Raw genomic sequence first — 12,045 nt, 5'->3', positions numbered from 1 at the left:
AGTTTTATCACTCAATACAAACCTTGGCAAATTGACTTTCAGATGTTGGACACAGAATAAATATGTTCCCAACTGTGATCTCTGGCATCAAATAAATGATTGAAAATCAATTCCTATTTATATTCAAAACTTATCTACAACTTTATTTCCTTTCCAGGCTCAGATTTCTTGGTCATTCAGCATATTCCCACCCTTAAGCACTGACCACTCCTCTAGTATGTACACAAGGAACCCAAAATAATTTAATGTTGCTTATTAATGAACACTTCAGGAATTGATGGTTTTGTTGTGGCCTCTCCATGCTTTAGAAGATGAGCTAGTTTTCATGAGTTGCTTATGGCTCCCCCACCTCCAAAATCTTCATGTGAGGGCCAATCCCTTCATAATGAGTTGTTCTCTACTCAAGACGATCACATTCTATTTCCAGGTCTATCTTCAAAGCCTTTCTAGCATGGTAGAATCTGTTAGAGTTGGGGGTCTACTGGCATAATCATTAAGAGTACAGGGCTGAATCCTCCACACCAGGATGAGTAATCAGCGTGGAGTCTGGTAAAGGAATTTTAATATCATCATGATGAAACATTATTAGGGAGGCCAAATAATGAGAGAACATATATATTCTAGAGAAAAATATAAATTAATATTGGTCTTTGATATCATAGTACTTTCTACTCTTTTCTTTCTCCTTCTACTAATGATAGATAATCTATAATTACCTGGATTAGAAAATTGAAAATCTGACTTCTTGCCTTTGCTATTTATTCTAGAATAGAGGTCAGTAAACTATACCTGAGCGCCATGTCTGGCTTGTTGCCTGTGAGCCTGCCAACCTAAGGATGGCTTTTATATTTTTTTAAAATAAAATGTAACTTTATTTGAAAAAATCTAAAAGCCATTATTAACTGGGATCCATACAAAAACAGGTGTGGGCTGCATTTAGGGTAGTACTTTGCTGACTCCTGTTCTAGAAACTATATTTTCTTCATTTCTGGTTTGTATTTTAATAAATTTCTTTTTTTTTTGGAGGGCAATTGGGGTTAAGTAAGTTGCCCAAGGTTACACGGCTAGTTTTTGTGTGTGTATGTGTGTGTGTGTGTGTGTGTGTGTGTGTGTGTGTATGGGTATGGGTGTTAAGTGTCTGAGGCCAGAACTGAACTCGGGTCCTCCTGACTCCAGGGCCAGTGCTTTACTCAATGTGCCACCTAGCTGCCCCTTCTAATAAGTTTCTAAGGTTTATTGTTAAACTGAGATAATTTGAAATCTACTCAGACAATTTTGCTTTTCCTTAGGGAGGAATATGGAGTTAGTGCTTAGTGGAAGGTACAATGTTTGTGATTTTCCTCCTGAAACAAGCTAGGTCACTGCTGCCTCAGGCAAGAGGATAAACTTAGGTCAAAGACAAACATCTTCATGCATCAGCAGTAAAATGCACTGCCATCATATACCTTTTTGTCTTTTAGGTCAATGAACGCACTGAATAAAATATCAATCTGAGTTATTTCACAAAACCTGCAAGTGTATTTACAGAGTGAATAAGTTACATAGATCACATCTGAATAGAAGTGTTTCTGATGTGCAACAAGTTTACACACCCACATTTTAACACTTGACAGCATTAAGTGTGAGGGGGAATTTATAAGAATGGGTTTATATATATATATATATATATATTTTACAAATAAAATATCATCTAAGAAACTTAAAGTGAGGACTTACACTTCACCTTGATAGTTCTATTTTCTGTTATCCAAGTGGACATTAAATTAAAATATGCATGCGTGACAGGTTAGAGGATTTAGACTGTTAATGTGGATGTATTTAACTTTGTTCTACAAAATGGCAAAGTTAATTAAAATTAACAACCATCTTTTTTTTGGTAGTATAAATATGTTCATAAAAGCAACCCTCTAAGAAAAAGCATCCAAGATCCTTAAAAAAAATTCTACCTATACCATTTCTGGTACTTGGGTCCTAATAACAGACCTGCAAAGCAATCCAGTACCTTCAGAGACAGTAGCCTAGCAACATTGAGAAATGTACTTCATAGCAGCTCATTTTAGATACAGTAATCATATTCAAATTACAGTGTACATGAAATTGTAGTCCATTTACAGTTTGTTTTCATATACACAGGCGCTCAGCTTTTGACCAGCTGTCTCTCAGGTTCCAGTGGCCAGCTTCATTCTGCCTGCCCCTTTTTTCACCCCACCCCCCCAAAAAAAGGAAAAGAAGAAAAATATAAGGAAATAATATACAAGTTTTAGGATACAAAAAAAAAATTAGTGAAGGGAACATTGCACTTTTGCCAATCTAAAACAAGTTTCTAGAAAGGAAGGTATTGTTCAGTGTCATCGGCTTTGGTATGCAATGGAAGTCACCTCTTCAGTAGTGAGTTGTGGTTGCTCAGTGAAATGCTAACTTGTTTGGGCAACACAGCACAGAGACTCAAGACTGTCCAGCATGTTTTAGGCTACCTCCGTTCTGACAGGACTGCTACACATTGGAAGTTCCGCCCACCTCTTTGTAGAAAAAGTCCTACAGGTAACAAGAGGGAGAACAACTTGACCAAGTCTTCTGAAGACCGAAAAGACACTGGATGACATCACTCCAGAATGGCAGCATTCCCAGCTTGGGACCAACGGAGGCTGGAAGACTCCTGTCAGAGACTTGTGCCTGAAACACTGGAGTCTGGGAGAAAAGTTGTGAGAACTCGGTAGCTCTGAGCCCTGCGAATCATGTCCCGGATCTCTATGTTGAGTTCCATCAGCTTGGTGCAGATTTCTGTAAGGCTCTGATTGGATCCCACTAGTGCATATGTACCAGTTTGTCCCAGTGTTTGATGTCGGAAGTAAATGTTCAGTAGTGTCTGGACCTCATCATCGGAGCTGCTCCCAAAGATGTCATTGGGCCATAAACTCCTGCAGGGGGACAAGCACAATACATGTTTCTTCAACATTGCTTACAAAGTTAGGAGGGCTCAATGCATAGTATGCATTCATTCATTCATTCATGTTTTTGGTAAAAAACTATTACTGACTGGAAGCAAAAATTTTCCCACTGACCCAGTTAGGTATAGAGATTTAGTCACACTGCCTATACTACATATAAACAAAACAGTACAAAATATTGGAGAAAAGAAATTCAATGATTAGTTTTTGAAGAATCATAACATTTTAGAGTTGGCAGGGATGTCAGAGGTTATCTAGTTCAACCTGTAACTGAACTACATGGCACATGTTTTCTTTCAATCATTTCATTATTTTAGGTAGGATATATACAAGGATGAATTTATTCAGTGACCAACACAAAACCATCAACATCAACATCTAAATATCAAAGTCTGTTAATTTTTCTGGATAACTGAGACTTGGTAAGAGAACTGGGATTGGGTTTGAGAACTGACTCTGGCAGCTCTGAACTGTGTAACCCCAAACAATGCACTGCCCTGCACAGACTCCGAGATTCAGAGACTGGACATTGAGGATAACCTGCCTCAATTTACAGATGAAGAAACTGAGGCCCAGAGAGGTTAACTGGGTAACACAGGTAAATGTCTGAGTAGGATCTGAATACAGGTCTCCTTACCTCCAAACCCAGCACTCTAAGCACTTTCCTATGCAGCTTGCCTGGGTTCCAGATTCCTCTTCCACAAAATGGGTCTGTTTTTGGAAGGGCAATGGTAGAGTTTCCCCACAGCAAATAATGAAATGCCTCATTGTTCCCTTAGGAACACCTTGGTGAGGGTCAGGTAGCACGCAACAACTGCATGTATGTCTTACAAATGACAGCAAAAGAGAGAGTGTACATGGGGGCAAGCCTTACCTGCATTCCCTGATTTGTCGTAAAGCTTTGCCAAGCTCATTGTTCTTCAGGCATTCTAGCATGGATTGGATGGCTGCTTCTGTGGAACTGAATGTAGGCTCAGGCCAGGTAGACTCTATGTAGAGAGGATCCATTGCAATGGCAGCTGTGGCATCCTTCAGGTTTTTCTTTAAGTCACTAAGTTCTCTGGACATATTCAGCAGCTGTGAAAGAAAAAGAAAAGAGGCCACACTAGGTGCAGACGGGGCATTTACTTTTGTCTTTGCATGCCTTGTGTGTGTCGTTAAGCAAAAAGAATCTTGGTGACTCCAAAATGACAAGTGACATTGTATGGCACAGTGTGTGTATGTGTCAAACAATGTTGTTGTTTTTTTTTTTGGAGGGGGAGGGCAGGGCAATTGGCGTTAAGTGACTTGCCTAAGGTCACACAGCTAGTAAGTATTAAGTGTCTGAGGCCGAATTTGAACTCAGGTCCTCCTGACTCCAGGGTCGGTGCTGTACTCACTGTGCCACCTAACCGCCCCAAAACAATGTTTTATAGTGTGCTATGTAGAATGAAACAGACTTCCCCATTTACTATGTACTCCCCCACAAAAGTTGTTTATTGTTGCTTTCTCTATATTGACTCCCCAGGGATGCAGAAGCATATCCAGAAAACCTTTTATGCTTCTTTTATTTACCACTATTTTCCATATCACAGCAGAGATTTCCAATATTTACATAAAAGACGAAGGAAGTAGGGAAAGACTCAAATCGGTATTGTATTTTAGGAGTCACACAGGTGACCTTGGGTTTTTTTCCTTGGTGAGACATATCCAGTTCTCTGGCTCTCAAAGAGATGCTAATCAGACAAAAGAATCTTTGCTGCTTTTTAGTGATTAAAAAGTGTAATAAGACAAGGACACTTTTTGTCATTTGATTTTGAGGGTATTCCACAAAAGAGACATGTTAAAATAAGTGTTTTTTTTTTTAAATAAGGATTTAAGATGATCTTGGTTATTTCTATAAAGGAAAATTTGTTCTAGCAAAGTATGTCATCTTTTAGATTTCAGGTTTTGTAACATTTTCTTCATCTACTTGGACAATATATGGTATAAACGTATGGTTAAAAGAGACTTTCCAGGCTCTTTTATAAATATCTATTTACTGATACTTTATTTTAAAAATTCTTTTAAATCACGATTTGAAAGTGTCCTGCTTCTCTATGGTTCCATTTTTTAAATTGGGAAATGAGCATTTTCCTTCTTTAAATATTGGGTATCTTTCTACTAATCTACATTAAAATAGAACTTGAATTTTCTTTTACTGATTTGGAGCATTTCCTCTAGTTTCTGGGTGAAGACAATCCTGTTTTATAATCAGAAAGGCCAAGTGCTAGAGAGTTGAACAAAGCTTAACCTGGCCTACTTAGCCCAGAAATAAATAATTTCACTTTCCCTGATCATTTGTAAGTCAACTGAGAAAAGTCAAAGTTTGTGAGATATATGTTTTCCATAAACTGTCTTGCAGAGATTGAGTGACTAAAAGGGAATACAGGGGGCATCTTATTCTTTTATTGAATAATACCATTCACTTTTATACAGAATATTAATATGTATTCATTCTTCTCCATAAATTTTGGATAGTTAGTATAGGGTCATAGTTCATCTCTCTAATGATCTAATTTTTAGATGGTTTATAGACATTCACCTTGGAGGTGCTAATTTCCCTCAATCAGTGATGGGCTGAGCTGATCAGCCAGGTGAGTACCCTACCTTGCTTTTTTGGTCCTGAGGAGACACAAAGGTCCAAAGGAATCTTTTTTTTTTTTAATTTTATTTATTTATTTTTTTAAATAGCAATCAGGGTTAAGTAACTTGCTCAAGGTTACACAGCCAGTTACTTCTGGGTTTGGTGCTAAGTATCTGAGCCCAGATTTGATCCCCAGGTCATCTCGACACTGGAGCTGGTGCTCTTACTCACTGAGCCACCTGGCCGCCCCTAAGCAATTGGGGTTAAGTAACTTGCTCAAGGTTACACGGCCAGTTATTTCTGGGTGGGTGCTAAGTGTAGGAGCTCGGGATTCGATCCCCAGGTCATCCCAACACTGGAGCTGGTGCTCTTACTTGCTGTGCTACCTGGCTGACCCCAAAGGAATCTTAATTTCTCTGACAATGTTAGTTCCTTTATAGGCAATATTTTCAAATTTAGAATAATTTCAATTTTTATATTTAAAACGTCTCTTTTGCATAATGCCATAGTCTTGAATTCAATGTTAGTTGTTCCTAAGGGAAGGGGAAATCTTTAAAAGTTGAATAAACATAATGTTGCCTTTTTATCTCAGTAAGGGAATGACATTTTCTTTGCTTATTAAAATCATCATATTTCTATATCTAAATTGTGGAGAGAGTCATTAACCCTTCCTTAGGATTAAGAGCAATAGTATCATTCTCCCTTAGATGTTGTGCCATCATGCTCTGTCCATAACACCTCCCTCTAAAACCTATCAAGGATTCTCTAAATGTCTATCAGGCAAAAAGTACATGAAAACCCTACCATCTTTTCTTATGAGGACAGAAATACATGAGGGATTTATTTTAGCACCATGGGTCTAAAGTAAATAATTGCCATTGAATGAATGAAATCTCAGATTGTTATGGGGACAGGGAGCAGCTTGGATGGTGTTAGTGGGAACCAGGAACACAAAACAGAACTGACCACTTGAATACAAAGAGTGGGTTGGGCTTAAGACTTACCTCTGGCATGGAACTAACTTCATGCACCTGGCCAATGAGTTTACAGTAGGACTGAAAAAGCAACAGCAGCTGGAAGTGTAGTTTATATAATCTCTGACACAGTTCCAATTGCTAAAGAAAAAATTTACAGGGGAAGACATAGTTATTAAGGAACAGTTTTTTTTTTAACCTTGGAATTAGTTTTGTATAATAAGTGAAATCTATGGGGACATGTTTCAGTTTTTTAAATGAAGTATAATTAATCATTTCAATTCAAAACGAAACAACCAAAATCCAATCAATGAATGGACTACCTATGTAGAGTTTAACATTGTGAACAAGAATAAATTAACTGTGGGTTAGTCATAGTCCCCTGAGCAATGTCTGATAAAGTGGACCATGGCAGTCTATACTGTTTGCAAATAAATGCCTAAAACTTAAAGCTTAGAAATGATCATAATTTTATAAGATGGTAATCTGGTTTTTTTTAACTGAAAAAAAAATGCTTTTAATAAAAGTATTTTGAAAGGGAAAACATTAAGTTTGATCTGGGTGGGTGACCTTAGTATTATATTATATAAGCATAATCCCAGGCTGGCTAGCCTTTCTTAATTATTTATAACTACTATTAAGGATAGAGCACAGAGACAATTTAAAATTTTTTTATAAAGATCACACATACAAGATATTTTGTAAGACAATTAAAAATGTTTTCAAAACATCAAAAGCAGGTTTATCATTATTAGAGGGAAGATACATACATAATGATAGTCAAAGGAAGTGCTTTTTATTTTTTTCTAATTTTCATCTTTTTTTTTTTGGAGGGGCAATTGGGGTTAAGTGACTTGCCCAAGGTCACATGGCTAGTACGTGTTAAGTGTCTGAGGCCACATTTGAACTCAAGTCCTCCTGACTTCAGGGCTGGTGCTCTATTCACTGTGTCACCTAGCCACCCCAGGAGTGCTTTTTAGAAATATTTATAGGAAAAGTACATTTTTTATGGAAAGTAAATTGAGAAGTAACTGTAGGAACTGGCCAATGAGCTCCTTTGAAATGGATAACTCTGGACTTAAAAAAAGTTATTTTCATTAAAATCAGAATAGCTCACACATGCCTTTTAGGGAAAAGGAGTCAATATTTTTTACACTTAAGGGAATTATCCAGTCTCTGAATTGGTTATTTTTGCCTTTTTTTTAAAAAATAGCTACTTTCTCTAAAACCTGGCAGTGATACTTTAAATGTTAGTTTGATGAATAAGGTAGTTGATGGGAAAGGTTCCTAAAAATGAGAACTAGCCCCCAGAATTTGGTACTTGGCATATAGTAGGCACTTAATAATTGTTTCCTTTTTTTTACTCCCAATACAAGAATATCCACAAGGATGAGAAATTATGAATCTAGTTACTAGAATTTAGTTCTTTGTTAACTATAAACTACTAGAGGTATTTTCCCCCAAATCAGTCTGATAAGATTTAAAATAAGGTCTGGGGAAGAAAATGTGATAGTTATCAAATAACACAATCTTTTCTCATTTTAAAACTGATTGATATAAACATATGATCCAACTATATATCTATCTGAGCTGAATGATGCTGGATTACTTTTTTGATTTAGGAAAGAAAATATGATTCAGTTGACCTCTGTGAAGTAGCTAGTAGGTTAGGTTTCAAGTACTCCCTAGCAAAGTTTTCATTGTTTAAAGCAGAGGTATCAAATTGTATGCTACCACAACACTCTGAGTGCTGCTGAACTAGAATTGGGAAATAATAAAATAAAACAAAGCAAAACATAGATAATTTTAATATGTGTTTTTTGAAGTCAATCTGTGACATGCAATGATCTTTATGCACAGTTTAGTGATCCCTCTTTCTTTCTCTTTGACACCACTGGTTTAAAGTACATTATTTTTTATCATTCTTGAACAAACTTTTCTTTACAGAAACCTTTTAACAGCTGATTTATAAATGAATGAATTCTATTTAGCAGAATTTTAAAATTTTATTCAACTTAGTAAAATTTTAAATCCCATTTAAAATCTTATTCTGTTGACAGTAAAAAAAGACTCTATTAAATGAAAAAAAAAAAGCCTAATGGCAGTTCTACAATTCAGCAGAGACAGTTCTCTAATTTAATTCAATGTAAAACCCTAATTAAGACTTGTGATGTACACAAGCTTCAAATAATGCTACACACACATAGTACATGTTTATATGTAATATAAATTACTATTCTAAATGACCCATGGACAATATCAGAAATCATAGCAACTTAGGGTTTCTTCTTTGCAAAGAAAACTCAGAATGCTACTAATAAATGACAAGTTTCTAATTATCTATGAAATAAATAAACAGAAATGAAAAAGGGACAACATGCTAAGAAATATAACAGTAACAGTAAACTCAGGGTTCATTCAAGGGTCCATAGCTTAATGGACAAAGAGTATGAAAGAACATTTGACTTACTGCAAGAGATTCCATTTGCTACCCAGCAAGCATGGCACAGGAAAAAAAAGGAAAGGAAAGAAAGTAGAGGGTCAGTGTAATGCATGCAACAGAAAGCACAGCCCTCTTTAAGAACATCACCATCAGCAGTATTAGCATGGCTTGCCTCAATTTTGTCAATGGCTGCTAGTGTTCCACTCCCACAACATGCACCGCATTCCAGTTAAACACAAGCTCTACACACATGGTGAGTGCCATTGGCCAAAATAACGGAACCAGCATTTAGTAGATTTTAAAGGTTTAGTTTGCTAAGATTTTGGCAGCCAGGTAACAAAAAGTCAAGCTTCTAGTGCCTGAAGGACTTAGGTGTATAAGCCTGAATGACTGTTTCTTGACTTCGAGGAGCTGATATAATAATATAATTCAGTTCTCAAAAGATCAACTGAGTAATTTTTCAAGACATTTATAGAACTGGAGCATAAAACAAGCTGCTGGGGGGCTCACGTCTGTGTCTTTAACAGGATTTTTGAAATCTTATGCACTCTGGAAATTAAACAAGTATTTATTGATAATATAAATACAAATGCCATTAATACCCCAATTATCATTTTCATTACAAATCTGATTCCTCTGTACTTGGAAAATGTTTAGCAGGAGTGTCCATGCTCCTTTAAAGGGGATGGTGGTGGTCTTCCCCTCCTCAAAGAGAGTCAAGTACATGTGAGCATTTTTTGTACTTTTATGATTAATCTTAACAAAATGGACAACTTAAAAAAAAATCCATCATGGTTATTTTAGACTAAAAGGGATTAGTAACTTATATTTTTAAGCTAGTAATTTTTAATTATAGGAAGATGAAAACTTTGAGTAGAAGGGTAGGACAGTAGCTCCAAGGACAGTAATTCTTTGGTTTCCTTAAGTCATAATCACAGTATTGGCTTAAGGAAGATTTGGGTACATGGGATCTGAGACCATAAATTGGCTTGGAATTATTTTCTGAATTGATTTGTCCATTCTTGATCTCAAACCAGTATATACTCCATTCAGAATTATCAAAATGTTTATAGATCAGTTTAGCTGAGAAGTCCTGTTTTTATGCTCACAATATTATCAATTTAACATTCCTATAAATAACACTTAGTCAGTGCTTCAGTGTGCAATTTAGTGCCCCTATCATCAATGTGAGAAACTTCCAGAGTGGAAAACTCCCTCCACTGATGCAATTAAGCAATTAGTCTTTAATTTAGATCCTAGAGAGTTGGTAGGGCAGTGGTGTCAAACTCAAATAGAACTGGATCTCTGCCAGCCCCATAGTGACTTAGAAGACCACAAATCATCGTCTATGTTGTATTGCATTATAATTTATTTTGTTAAACATTTTCCAATTACATTTTAATCTGGTTTGGGCTGCATATCCGACACTTCTGGCCTAGAGCACTGAAAGGTTAAGGGACTTGCTCACAGCCAAGATGTGTCTGAGGCACAAGAAGAACCCAGGTCTTCTTGGTTCCAGGGCCGGACCTAATGCACTGAGTCCCTCACAAATTTCTGATTATGTAAATAACAATTTAAACCTCTTATGACAAAAAATGCATAGACATTGACACACTAAACATTAATTTAAAATCTCCCAGAACAATGACATTTATTCTATTAATCATATCCCTAGGGACCAGTACATGGAGATTTTCACTCTGTTAATAATGAATAGATTCCACAATTCTACCAATGGTTGAGATTTCATACCTCAAACCCATGATAGAAATTAAATTGCTGAGAATATTTAATAGTTTTATTGCTTTAAATAAAGCTTAAAACTAGCAGGGTCATGCAGTTTTCATAACCAAGCCTTTGCCAATGAAATCTGCGCAAGAGACAGGGCAGATTCAGAAGCCAATGATCATTTCTGTTCACTTGTATTCCTTTTCTACCTTGAAAAACTGCAGGATAACTTCAAATAGGACTGAAGCATTTAATATACAGTTTAGCAAATTACCGTCACTAATGGTTTGCCACTATGGAATTTACTTTCTGGAAGCACGGAAGGAAGCAAAATTGAGTAAATTACATGGTCTCAGGTCAGGAAAACTGTTCCAAAGGAAGGGATTAATGCAAGCCAAAAAAGATATCAAGTTGGCTGAAATAAAATCTTTTCTAGTCAATAAAGGCAAAGAAAATGCTCCTAAGGAATTGTAATGCTGGCTAATTTCTTTCCTCTGCTTTCTTTAGTAAAAAATAATGTCTTTCTTGGGGTCTGGCCAATTTCTGACTAATAGAGCTCAGGGTATCCTTGACCTTCATAGGTAGGAGATCTGAAGCATCCTTAAAGCAGTAGGGCACAGTGAACACAGTGAAACCTGGAGTAAGGAAAATTTAGGATTCAAATACCACCTCTAACACATTCTAGCTAGGTGACACTGGATAAATCATCTGCCACTCTGATCTTCCGTTTCCTCATCTATAAAATGGGAAAGATGATAATAACTATGGTGCCTACCTCATGGGGATGTTGGGAGCTCAAATGAAGTCATGTATTCAGAGTGCTTTTGCAAACTTAAAAGGGATAGAGAGTGAACTTGTTATTTCATTAGGGAACTCCTGCAACTGTAGACATCCTCTAGCAGTCAACACCTTCTGGGCAAGTTAAGAGTTTGGGACATAATAAAGCATCTGAGTCTTAGGGAGTTGCTGAACGGTTAAGTGACTTGCTTAGTGTGACCCAGTCACAGTATGTCATAGGTAGTACCCAGGTCAGCTCTTTATCTACTATACCACACTGTATCTAGGCAGAGTGGGAGTACCTGCATATGTGAAGGGAAGCTAGGTGGTGCAATGGACAGAGTGCCAGGCCTGGAGTCAGGAAGACTCATCTTTCTGAGTTCAAATTTGACCTCAGGCACTTACTAGCTGTGTGATCCTGGCCAAGTTACTTAATCCTACTTGCCTCAGTTTCCTCATCTGTAAAATGAGCTGGAGAAGGAAATGGAAAACCACTCCAGTATATCTTTGCCAAGATAAACCCAAGTGGGTTCACAAAGTGTTGGACATGACTGAAACAACTGAACAACT

General features: G+C 36.8%; 1 protein-coding gene across 8 annotated transcripts in view; it reads right to left on the bottom strand.

Moving 5' to 3' along the window:
- Window positions 1–116: 116 nt before the first annotated feature.
- The window catches only part of FRY (FRY microtubule binding protein), a 586,038-nt gene continuing 574,109 nt past the window's right edge, over window positions 117–12,045 (bottom strand). For 6 of the 8 annotated variants that reach the window (XM_069080517.1, XM_069080511.1, XM_069080515.1 and 3 more), the window contains 4 exons: window positions 8,998–9,015; window positions 6,558–6,668; window positions 3,823–4,025; window positions 117–2,918 (listed from right to left, as the gene is read on the bottom strand). In XM_069080517.1, coding sequence (XP_068936618.1) covers window positions 2,660–2,918; window positions 3,823–4,025; window positions 6,558–6,668; window positions 8,998–9,015 — 591 coding nt within the window. In that variant the 3' untranslated portion in view covers window positions 117–2,659. The remainder of the gene's footprint in view (window positions 2,919–3,822; window positions 4,026–6,557; window positions 6,669–8,997; window positions 9,016–12,045) is intronic. The other 2 variants (XM_069080512.1, XM_069080514.1) reach the window with 1 other exon arrangement.

Source organism: Petaurus breviceps, unplaced genomic scaffold, assembly GCF_028583685.1.
Source record: "Petaurus breviceps papuanus isolate PSGF00001 unplaced genomic scaffold, PetGlider_PUasm1.0 91133, whole genome shotgun sequence".
Lineage (NCBI taxonomy): Eukaryota > Metazoa > Chordata > Mammalia > Diprotodontia > Petauridae > Petaurus > Petaurus breviceps.
Note: the sequence above shows the minus strand (reverse complement) of the source record. Positions and strands in the feature narration are given on the sequence as shown.